The sequence below is a fragment of the Centruroides sculpturatus genome, unplaced genomic scaffold, assembly GCF_000671375.1.
Source record: "Centruroides sculpturatus isolate CEXI.00-Female unplaced genomic scaffold, Cexi_2.0 scaffold266, whole genome shotgun sequence".
NCBI classification, from domain to species: domain Eukaryota; kingdom Metazoa; phylum Arthropoda; class Arachnida; order Scorpiones; family Buthidae; genus Centruroides; species Centruroides sculpturatus.
The window spans coordinates 517,939-534,720 of NW_019384421.1; the positions used below are offsets into that span (position 1 = coordinate 517,939).

The following is a 16,782-nucleotide window of genomic DNA, read 5'->3' on the forward strand; positions in this document are numbered from 1 at the left end:
TTAATTTCATCTTCATCTGTGAAGTGTAAGCCACTAAGATGTTTCTTAAGAGATCCAAAAAAATAAAAATTAGAGGATGTTAAGTTCAGACTATGTAAAAGATGGTGCAATACTTCCCATCCATACTTTTTTAGCCAGTCTGAAGTATGACATGCAATGTGAGGTTGCATTATTGTACAGCAGGCCTATCATTGTGAGTACAGTCAGGACTTAGCATTCTCTAATTTTTATCTTTTTTGATCTCTTAAGAAACACATTAGTGGCTTACACTTTTCAGATGTTGATGAGTCAAACATTTAATCATGGATTTGTTCAAATCATTACATAGAGAATTTTTTCAGAAAAGAATGGCAACTATTTAGAAAAATAGCTTAGACTGTGTGAAATTCACCTTATCTACAGGGGAGAGTATAAATAACATGAAAAAATTATAATTAAGTAGAAAAAAATTTCTCTGCAAACTGAATGGCTATTTAATTTTTAAATGTAATTTGTTATTAAGTTGTCACAAAAGATTGTAAGATTGTATCATACTTTTGGGACATATATTACATACAAACACACTAACTATAATATACTGAAATAACTACTTAATATCCAAAAAACAAACCCTTGAATAATTACTGAAATTAGAAGTATGCATAAATGAAACATTTTTCAAGACTTTTCAGCTCAACTTTAAAAGTTCAGATTTTCATAAACTCTTCTAAATCCCTACATACTTCTAAATCTTATAATACCATGTTTGTACAGTCAGATGGCTGAAAGAGTTATATCAAATCTATATTTCAAGCATTTGCCTTTTGGATTATTTATTCTATTTAAAATTGAGTAATTTATATTAAAACTAAAACAGATTTTTCTGAAATAACTCAGTATTTAAGTACAATAAAAAAAAATATATGAAATAAAATAGGCTCTTATCAGTAAATAAATACAGTTATAAAAAATAACTTTAGAAAAAATTATGGATTCAAAGTTTACCTTCATACTCTTCAAACATATAAACAGTATCACCAACAGTCAATCTGAGATGACATTTTCCTTCTTCATTAAAATTTGAAATGACTAAAAAGAAAAAAATATATATATATATTATGAATATTTAATATTACAAATTTTTACAAATATATCATTTGATGATATTTAATTTAATATATAATATATTAAAACTGACATCAAAAACACACTTTAAATAACCTTTAAAGTCCAATAACAAAATTTTTTAGTGTAAAAAATTTTTTACAAATGTTTTCAACATTATTCAAGATCTGCCTCAGGTCTTTAAATTACATTCCAATTGGAATGCTCAGAACAACTTTTCAAAATATTATTTTTTTAAAAGTTGGAACACAAACATAATGCTATGTAACACCAAAATTTAAATAGTGGTAAATATAAATTTTGTCAAAAATTTTTTACATTANGGAATTTTAACAATTATATAAAATGGAAAACTATACAGCACCAATCAAAATTAATAATGAGGAACGAACATTTGAACAAAATAAGGAGAACTTGCAGGTTATCTTCTTATTTTATTATTAATTACATAACTCTTAAAAATACTAATGAATAAGTTTAATATTTAATGCAATTATTAAAAAAATTTATGCTATAATTTTAAATTATTAAAATTTTATATTTTTTCACTTTCACAAAGTTCTTAATTATTTGATTTGTTTATTTTTGTCATCCTTTTTATAAATCATTTTTGGTTTAATATAAGTTTTGTATTCCAACTCACAAAATATAGAGCAAAGAATGTTGTTTTATTTGTAATTATAAAGGGACATATATTTTGACATACTGTAACTTCATACAAACAATATAATCAATTCGAAGTTTAACATCATAAACTTTGAACTGATTATCCATGTACAAGCAAAAGCAACAGTTAAGTATATTTAACTTATGGTAAAAATAAGGCTCAATTCAAGCTCCAAATGAGATGGTTAACCATAAATGTTAGCATTATACATTCAATATGTACTGCACACAGCATGTTATGGAACTTAAACTGATACACTATTTTTACAGTGTATTAGTTTAAATGATACTTAAATTACTGTACTGTACATCTGGAGATTTTTGTATTGTGCAGAGTTATTGAATGTAATGCTTATAGATCAATTACTCAATAAATTAATTTGGCTGCCGTTGGATGATTAATGAATTGAATTATTCTTTATTTTCATGTTATGTTGAGCATTATTTAATTTCAATCCAATAAAGAAAAAATATAAATATCTAGAAAATCTTGTTTCTATGTGCACTTTATTGTATTTTAATGTATTTACGGGCATTATTTTAACACTTTATTGTGTTTTAATGTATTTACTGGTATTGTTTTAACTATTTATAGCCAATATGTAGAGATGGTGCTTACACGATAGAATATCTTTTTAAAAATGTTCCAAAAATAACGCTTGTATCGGTAATGCAAATTTTTAATTCGAAGTTCGATTTTTCAGTTTTTCTTGATAAAGGCCATTGAATATGGTCAAAAACGTTTGAATTTATCTATTAAATTACGGCTGCATATGTAAAGGTTTGTTTGAGTGTATTTAGTTAAGAAATGCAGTCTCTGACGAGTTATATAAATATCACATTAAATTTAATAGTGGAATGAAAATGATTTTTGTTGAATTACAAACAACTAGAAGAGTCAGAAAATATTTGATACAATAAATATAGGCATCTTAAACCCAATGCTAAGGTTATATCAAAATTAATAAGTTCTGGAAGTGAGGATTGGATGAAAGTTGGGATAGTGAGATTCAGAATAACCTTTGAAAGCATTCTTTTATCATGCTTAAATATATAATATTAAATATTAGAAAAATTGTTAATGATAGAAGAGAATCATCTTAATAGACTATTTTATCTATAGATGTAAATTTTTAAATTATTTTTAAGTCTTTGTGTCTCAAAATGTACATCAATTATAATGTAGTATACATATAGGATAGTTCTAAAGTAGTTGTACTGACTGAAATAAATTTTATATTTAACTAAAAAAAAATCCAGTGTGTTTGGTATTTGAATTAGAAGAATTATGGCTCTTGCAGCTTTTGCGTATAACATCTGGATATTTTTTCATAATGCATGACTGTTCCACCATACTTCTGCTTCTACACACTTCAAGTATCTTCAAAACCTTGATATCTATAAGGCTACTAAGCAAGGTACAATGATTAATTTTAAACATAAGGCTACAGTATTGCATGTCTAGAAGGTTATTTATGGAAATTTGTAAACTCCTAATCTCAAATTTTACATTTATTTAATTGAAAATAACAAATACAGTAAATATTTTTTTTTATTGAGCTGCAATTTGAAAAAATTATAGACCTATAAATTCCCATTCTCATCTATCATTCCTTGATCTTGAGAACAGTGTTAGATAGATGAAAGTCAAGACCAGATATAGAAACCTTAGGTTCAGGAGGCACCGATTAACTATATAAGAACTTCCGATGCAAACCAGAATTTGTTTCAAATCAAAAATTTCCCCTGAAAAGTGGTAGATGGACTGGCGTGACTTTGTTGTTAAAGGAAAAGTATGATGTACAGGGGCAAGCCACTACTTTGAGGTGTAAAGCATATATTTTAAATTAAATAAATTAAAAATATGATTAAAAATTGCAATCTGGCATTGTGAAGATGTCACAATAAATAATTGCTTGTATTATTTGTACTTATTTATTTTATATACCTGGTGGTTATAAAATCAATATTGCTATTTGGAGGTGTTGGTAAGTTGAAGGAATAACTCAAATGGAACAAGAAAAAAAACAAGTAAAATGGCAAAACTGTATTTGGGACAAGACTATGTCAAGACGGAATCACTTTGATGCTCAAGGCAGGTCTCGTTCTCATTCTCTTAATCATCTTTGATATCACTGCTTTTGGGTGCGATCATTCAAACTTTGCTGGCTACAACCACGAGATTGACCACAATGCATCTTTGATGAAATTAACTTACCTAATTTCAAAATTTCTCTCTGTTGCGTGTCGGCCCAGGTTGAATTTTTGTCAATGTGTAACGAAAAGTTCCCATTTTTGAAAAAAATAATCATGGCTATTGTATCGTCTGAAATTATTTTTTTATTTTGCGCAAACAATATACAGTTTAACCCGATTATAATGTCATCAAATGTAACGACAACCCTAATATAATATCAAATTTTTATCGGTCCTACGATTTTACTATACTAGATAATGTTAAAAAAAAGCCCACTTGTAACAACATAAAACCATTTTAACGTCATATTTGAAGCACTCCCAAATTTTATTGTAACGTTCGTACTGTACAGTTATCGAATACTGGTGAAAAATTTAAGAATTTCACTTTGTTAGATTCTTTTTTCACCATGTGCATGTACAACAATAGATTAACTGGTTAACGTTACCTATGGTAGCAAAATATGGCGGTGCTTCAGACTGTTCGTGGTCCAGACAGAGTCCTCCTGGAAGGGAGCCGTCGACAGGCCGCCGAGTGCCAAACGTCACTAGTTATCGATTCATGGTAGTTCTTGAACAAAATAAATAAAAAAGGAAATGTCTACTAAAAATGTAGTTAATCTAATGGAAATGAAACGAACCTGACCGAAGCACTGCCATATTTCACTACCATAGGAAACATTAACCGATTAACCTTTGTATTTAGTAAAGTTTAAACATGTTTAGATAAGTGTTAGTAATTTTTTTTTTTTTTTAACCATAGGTTCATTTTAATCATTCATAAAAATGATGAACAAAATACAGTGGTATCTCTGTACTCAAACTGTTCCCAACTGGAACAATTCAGTATTTGAGCACATTCTGGAGAAAAATCACTTGGTACTCAACTGAACAAACGCAACCCATTAGAACAAATTATCAGTTAATAACATATTTTATTTTGTCATACATATAAAAATTTTTATGGGTAGAAATAAAGACATTGCTGATATTTCTGATCAAAATCAACAAAAAAGCTTAATGATAACAATACATTTTGAAAGAAAATTTCCTTGTTTAACTAAAATTAATAGTAACAGTACTTGTAATTGTGCTTGTTAGTTAATTGTTGATTAGAAATAAAGTATTGGTTGCTTTATTAAAGTGTTTCTCTTACTAAAAAGAATAGTATACTTTTGTTAATTTCTAGAATGTAACCCTATGTTTTGCACTAGTTCTTTGTCTCATATAGCATGGATTTGCATAACATGGCACTTTTTTAGAACATATCTGCTGTGTTATATGAGTGATTCCTGTACTTAACAAAATAATATTTTAAAGTAATATCAAGCTTCTAAAATAAAAATCACCATCATATTTGATTTCTCCTGTTGAGATAAAATATTGATAATTTTGTAATGTCATGTATAATGAATACTGTAGATAATTTTATTGTTCTTGTATCAAAAGTGTAAATTCTTTTTATGTAATAATGTGGATTTTTCATTATTTTTAAACAGGAAAAAGTAAAAACTAAACTTAATTTTTAAGATTATTATTATTTATTGTACATTAAAGAAGTAAGTCTTTAATGTATTCAAAACAAAGAATCTGAAATTATACCGAAAGTATATTAAAAATTTTTGCTGGTAATAAGGTAGGCATTCTACTTATATTTAATATTGTCTAGAGAGATATTTAGCAGTCCAAATGCTGGCAAATTTGGTATGGTGATATTTCAGGACATTACACAACAATTGTTAAAAATACATTATGCAAAGTTTCATTCAATTCCAATGAAAGACAGCCGAGAAATAAAATTATGTGCATTACTTAATGAACGGCCCTTGTAGAAGCACTATAGTTGATTACAGATCTATTATGGTTGGCTGTTGAACATATTCATCATTTTCAGGTTTTACACCTTTTGATAGAGAACCACATTGAGCAGCATTTCTTGCATCACTAAGGTTCATTTCATCATCATTCATCTCTTGAATTTCATTTATATAAATAAAATAAAATGTTTGTTGAGTGCAATATCTAAAGTGCCACTTTGAAAAATTTATTTTTACTATTATTTGTGACATTGTATTATTTACTTTATAATAATACTTTATTAGAGCTAAAGACAATCTAATTGTTTCTGGACATATTCTCTATCTTTATTGATGATGAAAAAATTTAAATTAAAATATACTATAAGTCTGTATATACTTGTAAGTATAGCTATGGTATGGTACAGAGAATTTTAGAAAAAATTAAGCCAAGCTTCTCCTTAGAGTCAAGAATCTTAAAACAAAAATTGACCTACTTTGGACATGTGATGCGTAAAGAAGTTTCCCTAGAGAAGACTATTATGCTGGGAAAAGTGGAAGGTAGAAGGAAGAGGGGAAGGCAACGGATAAGGTGGATAGAAGAAATAGAAAAAGTCACAGAAATGAAGCTGGATGAGCTACGAGAGACAACAAGGGAAAGATCAAGATGGAGAAGACTTGTCCATGAAGTCACCAGGAGTCGACGACGACTCGATGGAACTTAACAACAAAAAATGGTACAGAGTAATTATCTAACAAGCTTAATCAGAAGTAGTCTGGATTTTTTGGTTTTCTGGACATGAATTAAATGCATACATAAAATATAAAATAAATAATGGAATGTAAAGAACAAAATTGTATTTAACAGTACAAAAGAATACACTTCTAAAGTAGAGTCTTTATGATCATTATTAATCCTACTAAAATATAGAATACCATGTATAGTGTAATATTTAGGATGAAAATTGAAGAGAAGTAAACAACATAATGGAAATGGCATCATGAAACACATATACCACGAAACCCAAAACAAAGCAATCATATTGTGAACTACACTGTACTGCAGCCTGCATAATTCAAAACTAGCAGTTTTCTGGTGATTCTGGATTTCTGGAAGCCAGATAATTGGTCCATTACTGTATTTGTTGATATTTAAAACATTTGAGTTTAGAACACTGAAATATAAAAGTTTGCTTTTATAAAATTCAAAATTTTAAAATATACATATTCTGAAAATGACCCGAGTTCAAAAATACAGTACTTAGTTGTTATTTGTGAATATATTCAGTATTTCAATTTTAATAGGCACTTTTATGAATATTTTTGTTTTTTGAAGCTTTGGACTTTACATCAAATTATTTATAAAAGTTGTGCTATTTTATTCACATTTTAAAATTAGTTTATAGTTTTTTTTCTACAGAAAAAAAGTTTGTAGATTTCTAACAAAGATTTTTCTAAAATGAGCAATTAAGTAGTATATGAATGTAGAAAATTAAAATTAGTATAAATTAATATTATCTGTATGATTTAACAATTAATAATTTAGTTCTCAGAGTTTATAAAATTTTATTCACAGGAAATAAGTGAAGAAACTCAAGCTGCAATCTTCATACATCAAGATAAATTCAGTATGTATTTTAAATTTTTTAATTTTTTCGTATTTATCTAGATAAATTATACACAGTATATATATTTTAATAACAATGTAGCAGTGATAATTTTAAATAATTTTAATAAATTTCAGCTTAACCTTGATGCACTTCAGGACAATGCTATTTCATTTACATTATAAGAGGAAAATTAGTTGCTGATTCAATCTTTGTTGATATTTACAACATTTTGGTTTAGAATACAGGGAAATAAACTGAAATCAGATAAAGCATTTTTTATTTAATTTCCATTTTTATAAAATTGATGTTTTAAGTTTTTTATAGGTTCTATCTTATCAAACCACATTTTTAGAGAAAGTTCAAGTAGAAGACAATAGACCAATGTTTACTGTATTACTTTTATTTAATTATTAAAGATGCATTTCAGACTATTAACTTCCTCTTTGGTTTAATCATGTTTGTAAAAAAAACAGTTTAATTTTTTTTAGGTTTACAGGTTCTTTGGTTAATAGAATATATTATAAGAACAGTATTACAATTACATAATTTTTCTTCTTTAAAAATAATTTTACCCATATATTTACATTTTAAAATTAAAACCATACATCTCATGTTAAAAAATGCTTTCCAAAGGTTTAATACATGTGAGTTTTCACCCAATTATGTCTAAAAACCTGTTTACAATTGGAATGAATTAAAAGTTGCCTGTATATAAACATAGATGAAAGATTTTACTTACAGNTTAAATGTCAGTATTTATAACTAAATTTAAAATGATGTTAACCTATCGATGTGATACCGCGCTGGGGATCCGAGATAAAATTCGATCAAATAACAGAAATCTTTCTGGGTGGATTTTTTTTTAAATTCTTTCCGCCCTGTGGGCACCAAGATGGCCCTTTTTAGCAAGCCCATTTATAGGTTCGACCAGACCCACAATTGGGCGGCCGAATCCATAATGGGGTGGTGAGAAACGGGGCCCGATATATCCGGACTAGTCAAAAAATCACCAGGAATTTTTCGACCCGTTCGGAATCGATCCCGGATCCCCTAGAGCGGTAGGTTGCCACCTTGCAGCGCCCGCTCAAGCATTTATGTCGCCCCAGACAAAAAGACAAATTGCCGCCTCTTAAGTATTTAACTTATAAATATTTTGTCACATTCACAACCAAAATGCCGCCTTTTATATTTGCCGCCCGTAAGAGAGACTTTCAATATGGATATTGGAAGTCTCTCTTACAGTTTACTGGTCGAAATAATAATAATTTAAAATATAAGATGACATTTTGATTTTGAAATGATATTAAATTTTAATATAATTTAATTTTTTGTAAACATAAATTTTTTTTGTAAAATAAATAATAAATAATAATATATAGCCCAGTACGTCTAAATAAATAAATAAATAAGTAATAATATATAAAATAAATGTATCATTTGCTAATTTAATTAATAAATATAATAATTTATAATTTGCATTAAGTCACACTAGAAGCCACTGTAGTCGCTAGTTCATATGTTTACAGAAGATGGCAACGTGTTCTGTGGTCGATAATTTACTTATACATCACGATATGAATCGATAAATTATATTTTTATTTTAATTAAAATTGTTATACTACCACCTGCAGTTGGAATGATTTTTTGATATATTCATTTACCATTTATAAGTTTTATGTTCTGTAGAATTTTAATAATAATGTAATATTTTTATAAATACAGTAAATATGGAATTTTAACAATTATATAAAATGGAAAACTATACAGCACCAATCAAAATTAATAATGAGGAACGAACATTTGAACAAAATAAGGAGAACTTGCAGGTTATCTTCTTATTTTATTATTAATTACATAACTCTTAAAAATACTAATGAATAAGTTTAATATTTAATGCAATTATTAAAAAAATTTATGCTATAATTTTAAATTATTAAAATTTTATATTTTTTCACTTTCACAAAGTTCTTAATTATTTGATTTGTTTATTTTTGTCATCCTTTTTATAAATCATTTTTGGTTTAATATAAGTTTTGTATTCCAACTCACAAAATATAGAGCAAAGAATGTTGTTTTATTTGTAATTATAAAGGGACATATATTTTGACATACTGTAACTTCATACAAACAATATAATCAATTCGAAGTTTAACATCATAAACTTTGAACTGATTATCCATGTACAAGCAAAAGCAACAGTTAAGTATATTTAACTTATGGTAAAAATAAGGCTCAATTCAAGCTCCAAATGAGATGGTTAACCATAAATGTTAGCATTATACATTCAATATGTACTGCACACAGCATGTTATGGAACTTAAACTGATACACTATTTTTACAGTGTATTAGTTTAAATGATACTTAAATTACTGTACTGTACATCTGGAGATTTTTGTATTGTGCAGAGTTATTGAATGTAATGCTTATAGATCAATTACTCAATAAATTAATTTGGCTGCCGTTGGATGATTAATGAATTGAATTATTCTTTATTTTCATGTTATGTTGAGCATTATTTAATTTCAATCAAATAAAGAAAAAATATAAATATCTAGAAAATCTTGTTTCTATGTGCACTTTATTGTATTTTAATGTATTTACGGGCATTATTTTAACACTTTATTGTGTTTTAATGTATTTACTGGTATTGTTTTAACTATTTATAGCCAATATGTAGAGATGGTGCTTACACGATAGAATATCTTTTTAAAAATGTTCCAAAAATAACGCTTGTATCGGTAATGCAAATTTTTAATTCGAAGTTCGATTTTTCAGTTTTTCTTGATAAAGGCCATTGAATATGGTCAAAAACGTTTGAATTTATCAAATTACGGCTGCATATGTAAAGGTTTGTTTGAGTGTATTTAGTTAAGAAATGCAGTCTCTGACGAGTTATATAAATATCACATTAAATTTAATAGTGGAATGAAAATGATTTTTGTTGAATTACAAACAACTAGAAGAGTCAGAAAATATTTGATACAATAAATATAGGCATCTTAAACCCAATGCTAAGGTTATATCAAAATTAATAAGTTCTGGAAGTGAGGATTGGATGAAAGTTGGGATAGTGAGATTCAGAATAACCTTTGAAAGCATTCTTTTATCATGCTTAAATATATAATATTAAATATTAGAAAAATTGTTAATGATAGAAGAGAATCATCTTAATAGACTATTTTATCTATAGATGTAAATTTTTAAATTATTTTTAAGTCTTTGTGTCTCAAAATGTACATCAATTATAATGTAGTATACATATAGGATAGTTCTAAAGTAGTTGTACTGACTGAAATAAATTTTATATTTAACTAAAAAAAAATCCAGTGTGTTTGGTATTTGAATTAGAAGAATTATGGCTCTTGCAGCTTTTGCGTATAACATCTGGATATTTTTTCATAATGCATGACTGTTCCACCATACTTCTGCTTCTACACACTTCAAGTATCTTCAAAACCTTGATATCTATAAGGCTACTAAGCAAGGTACAATGATTAATTTTAAACATAAGGCTACAGTATTGCATGTCTAGAAGGTTATTTATGGAAATTTGTAAACTCCTAATCTCAAATTTTACATTTATTTAATTGAAAATAACAAATACAGTAAATATTTTTTTTTATTGAGCTGCAATTTGAAAAAATTATAGACCTATAAATTCCCATTCTCATCTATCATTCCTTGATCTTGAGAACAGTGTTAGATAGATGAAAGTCAAGACCAGATATAGAAACCTTAGGTTCAGGAGGCACCGATTAACTATATAAGAACTTCCGATGCAAACCAGAATTTGTTTCAAATCAAAAATTTCCCCTGAAAAGTGGTAGATGGACTGGCGTGACTTTGTTGTTAAAGGAAAAGTATGATGTACAGGGGCAAGCCACTACTTTGAGGTGTAAAGCATATATTTTAAATTAAATAAATTAAAAATATGATTAAAAATTGCAATCTGGCATTGTGAAGATGTCACAATAAATAATTGCTTGTATTATTTGTACTTATTTATTTTATATACCTGGTGGTTATAAAATCAATATTGCTATTTGGAGGTGTTGGTAAGTTGAAGGAATAACTCAAATGGAACAAGAAAAAAAACAAGTAAAATGGCAAAACTGTATTTGGGACAAGACTATGTCAAGACGGAATCACTTTGATGCTCAAGGCAGGTCTCGTTCTCATTCTCTTAATCATCTTTGATATCACTGCTTTTGGGTGCGATCATTCAAACTTTGCTGGCTACAACCACGAGATTGACCACAATGCATCTTTGATGAAATTAACTTACCTAATTTCAAAATTTCTCTCTGTTGCGTGTCGGCCCAGGTTGAATTTTTGTCAATGTGTAACGAAAAGTTCCCATTTTTGAAAAAAATAATCATGGCTATTGTATCGTCTGAAATTATTTTTTTATTTTGCGCAAACAATATACAGTTTAACCCGATTATAATGTCATCAAATGTAACGACAACCCTAATATAATATCAAATTTTTATCGGTCCTACGATTTTACTATACTAGATAATGTTAAAAAAAAGCCCACTTGTAACAACATAAAACCATTTTAACGTCATATTTGAAGCACTCCCAAATTTTATTGTAACGTTCGTACTGTACAGTTATCGAATACTGGTGAAAAATTTAAGAATTTCACTTTGTTAGATTCTTTTTTCACCATGTGCATGTACAACAATAGATTAACTGGTTAACGTTACCTATGGTAGCAAAATATGGCGGTGCTTCAGACTGTTCGTGGTCCAGACAGAGTCCTCCTGGAAGGGAGCCGTCGACAGGCCGCCGAGTGCCAAACGTCACTAGTTATCGATTCATGGTAGTTCTTGAACAAAATAAATAAAAAAGGAAATGTCTACTAAAAATGTAGTTAATCTAATGGAAATGAAACGAACCTGACCGAAGCACTGCCATATTTCACTACCATAGGAAACATTAACCGATTAACCTTTGTATTTAGTAAAGTTTAAACATGTTTAGATAAGTGTTAGTAATTTTTTTTTTTTTTAACCATAGGTTCATTTTAATCATTCATAAAAATGATGAACAAAATACAGTGGTATCTCTGTACTCAAACTGTTCCCAACTGGAACAATTCAGTATTTGAGCACATTCTGGAGAAAAATCACTTGGTACTCAACTGAACAAACGCAACCCATTAGAACAAATTATCAGTTAATAACATATTTTATTTTGTCATACATATAAAAATTTTTATGGGTAGAAATAAAGACATTGCTGATATTTCTGATNTTATTTACAAGTAACTACTTTGTCCATCACTATTTGAAACCAAAAATATTTTGCATATGTGCTGCCAAGCATGTAATATATTGTTAAATCACCTTAAATATAGTAAATTTATTGGCTTCTCTTGTTCATATTTTTGAAAATATACAGAAATTAGTCAGTTTTTATTTTTTTTTTTTTTTTTTGGAGTATTCACATTATTATTGATGGGAGACACCAACATTACTAGCTTACAAAACAATGCCATATCCTTTGCCATAATCATGGAAATGCAATCATTTTGATTTGAGAAATTTTCCATTATAAAATGCTGACAATTGAAAAATATACTTCAAATAATTTAAAAATTACATTTAAATCAAACTTATTTTGTTTGTTTATGCTTGATATAAACACCATAAATAGGGACTACTACTTATACACTGGATAGTGAGAATACAATAAAGTGATGGTGTGTAAAATCTTGCACAAATGCAGAATGTTTTTGGTTTCAAGATAGCAGGTGGCAACTATAGTGTTTGAAAATTTCCAGAAAAATGAACGGATTCCTTGACTTTATACCAAATATAAGAGTTTCTCTGACATTTCTTTTTTTTTCTGGCAAGGGTGTTATAACTGATGATTAAATTTTATTTTTTTTACTTAAAATAAAATAATTTCTATTCTATGTTTATAGCATGAAATAATTGCTCAATACATTTTTTTAAAAGAATGAAAAATGAAATGATTAAATGTAACACTGATATCAAACAACTGCAATTTGTTATCTATGATCAAGATACAAACATTATTAAAACATTAACCTTTACTTCAGCCAACAAGTTTGTTAGCTGAAGTTAAAAGTTAGTGTTTTAATATTCTATATTTTCAGTTTAGAAATGTTAAGATAAACACAATTAAACAGAATATTTCATATATTACTGTATATCTTTAAGAGATATCAATCAGATAAAAAGAAGACTATTTAATACAAAAATATATCTAAATGTCCGTTAATATTTAATCAAAACAATTTTTCACTAATTATAATGTAAAGATTTTCATTGGAGAATAAAGTTTACCTGACGAAGTATCTCCTGTTGACGTACACGTAAACGCTCCCTTTCAACTTGTAATTTATGGAGACGCATTTTTTGTTGAAATTGCAAATTTGTTTGATTATTTGTAGTTCCAGATGTGGTTGTTATAGTTGGAGAAATGCCACCACCTGCAATATTACTCTGCACTGTAAGCTGAGATGTAATGGAGGGAGTTGAACTGGGCTGAACCTAAGTGTTAGAAAAATAGCAAAATATCATTTATAATATGAAAATTAAATAGATTTATTCTAAAAATGATCATTAGATATTACTGATCAAAATATTATTTAATATTAAAATAATTGAGAGATTTTACACAAACAGTGAATAAATGTTTTGCAATTTTTTTTGTAAAATATAAGTTTATATTAAAAAAATTGCTTCTTCAATAGAATAAATTCAATTATTTAATATATTCTAATGTAAATGTCAATTTTTTAAATAAAAAATTCTGATATGAAATGACTGTACAATTTATGTTGGCACTACTGATTTCAAAAATTTAGCATCTTTCTATCACTCATTTCAGTTCAAAAATATGAATTTTCTACATTATAGAATTTTCTACAGAATTAAAATCAGAACTTCTGATTGGTATTATTTTTGTATTCTTCTCCTAAAGCTATTTGGTTGATAATTCTGATTTAAAGTATGTAGCATTGTTCTGGTTGAAAATACTTTTTAGGATTTATAATAAAATTTAAGAAACAAAATTATTCTAAAATATTTGAAAGAATGTACAGAAACAAAAATTAAGCTATACATACAAGATGATTATAAAGTACCATTTTTGTGAAAATGCTAACAAAATCATTTATTTGCAAAATGCTGATCCAAGAAGAGAGAATCACTGTGGTTTGTACATGTACAGTACATATTTGAGTGAATTAATACACACAAAAATATCATCAAATCTTCCTAAATTCGATGGTATTTTTGTGTATTAATCCATTCAAATATTTTCCAGTTAAAGAGATCATGACACATTGCTTGATGGGTAATACAATGTGCATTCAAGTTATAACACCTCTGATTTTTTTTTCTCAGGACTGGAAACAGATGGAAACATGTGGTTTGTTTTAAAATAAGCATGCACTCATGAATGCATGATAGAGCTGGTTGCACTGTATGGCACACAGAACTCTAGCGGCAACAACAAGAGTGAGGACTGTTTTTGATACTTAAAATGGTGACGTTTTCATTACAAGAACAGCATGTAATCATTTGTTTTCTCCATTTGAGTGGTGTGACACTGATTGAAATTCATTGCCAGTTGAGTGAGACATGTGGTGATAGTATCATGGATGTATCTAATGTGCATTCATGGGTGCGACAGTTCAAAGAAGGCAGAATGCCATGTGACAACAAACCAAGACAATCTCAGCCTTGCACCAACTGGTCTGACGACATGATTGAGTGAGTAGAAAAAGTTGTTTTGGAGGAGGATCACTGAATGATGAACACATTGCCTCCAAAGTTGGCATTTTCGTGGGATCTGTGCACACAATCCTGCATGAAGACCTGAAAAGACCAGCACATCGGGCAAATGCAATGCTGCAGTTTCTTCATGACAACAACTTTGAAGTGATTTCTCATGCTCTCTACTCACCTGACTTGGCCCTTAGTGACTTTTGGCTGTTTCCAACGATGAACGACGCTCTCCATGGTCACACATTTACTAGTCGTGCCGCTATTGCATAAGCAATTTTTCAGTGGTCAAACCAGACTCCTAAAGAAGTGTTCGCAGTAGCCACGGAATCATGGCATCGACATTGTGAAAAATGTGTACAGATGCAGGGAATAAGTGGAAAACAAAAGGATGTGTCTACTTCCGTTAAAGGAAGTGGCTCTTTTATCAGTTTTCCCACGTTAGAAAAACGATATTTTCACACCAAAATGAAAGAATATTTTACTTCATTATTTTAACTATATATTTAAATTGTTAATTGGACCCAGCGACTATTCGGATCTCACAATCTCTAAATAATGGACACTGTCATCCATGACCTTTCTTACAAAAACAATTGCCTTTAATATTCTGAAATAATTAATTACATAAAAAATATTTTAAAACTGAAACAAAGAACCAGTTCAAATACTCTCAGACAACAAATTTTGATTGTAGGCATTGAATAAAGACTGGCTTAAAATAAGAATAAGGGAGGATGACAGGTTGTAAAAAACTGAACAATATTCATTATCTGTTAGAGAAGACCAATCTGGTTAAGTTGTCAATCACTATTTATCATCATGCATATTAACATTATTAAACTTCTGTCTTATTGTTGGAATTAAGCTTATGGTAAAATTAACACCAGAAACTTTATATATATAATAAGAAAATTTACTAAGTGCCTTACAATTCAATAATTGATATGGAATCAGCTCAGTGGCATTGGTTTTTAAATTGTCTGAAACCAAGATTTTTGAAGTAAGATTGAATCAGCAGCTCATTTTTCTGCTACAATGTAAACAGAATATCATCATCTTGAAGGGCATTAAAATTAAGCTATCAGCCTTCTCCAAGTGTACATGATATATATGATTTAAGAAACTACTAGAAGAATTTTGCAAAATTGTAGAAATGTATTTACTGTAAATTACTTTAAAGAAATCCAATAAACAATTTATCTATACAAATTTGTTAGAAAATAATTTTCATGTTTTCATCAAAAAACTATGTTTAAACTGGTATGAGAGAAAATTTTTTAAATGATAAATATGTGTGATGTTAATTATAGAATTTTTAAATAAATAAATTAATGGTTCTTGAGATAATATATTTGAATTCATAAATCTGTAGTCTTTTTTTACTGTTTCATAAAGAGATTGGTGCAAGTCTTCATTTTGTTTTAAAATTCATGTTTTAAAAAATATTACCAACATATTTTGCTTTTCAAAACAAAATTTTGTGATGTTCAGGTCTGAAATTAAGGCCTGATGAAGTTTGATATTAAAGAATGAAAATGTTAATATGTTTTCAAATTATAACAACAAAAAAAATTTTAGATCAAATCATATAATTCAAAGTTTTATTTTATTATTTGCAAATTAACAAGTTATAGGCCTAA

General features: G+C 28.0%; 1 protein-coding gene across 2 annotated transcripts in view; it reads left to right on the forward strand.

Moving 5' to 3' along the window:
• The first annotated feature begins 1,411 nt into the window (after positions 1-1,411).
• LOC111619418 (ELMO domain-containing protein 3-like) overlaps positions 1,412-16,782 on the forward strand; it is a 51,937-nt gene continuing 36,566 nt past the window's right edge. Inside the window, exons 1-2 of one of the 2 annotated variants that reach the window (XM_023361119.1) lie at positions 1,412-1,524; positions 7,339-7,390. In XM_023361119.1, coding sequence (XP_023216887.1) covers positions 1,450-1,524; positions 7,339-7,390 — 127 coding nt within the window. In that variant the 5' untranslated portion in view covers positions 1,412-1,449. Of the gene's footprint in view, positions 1,525-1,807; positions 3,189-7,338; positions 7,391-16,782 lie in introns of those variants that run through there. The other variant, XM_023361118.1, reaches the window with a different exon arrangement.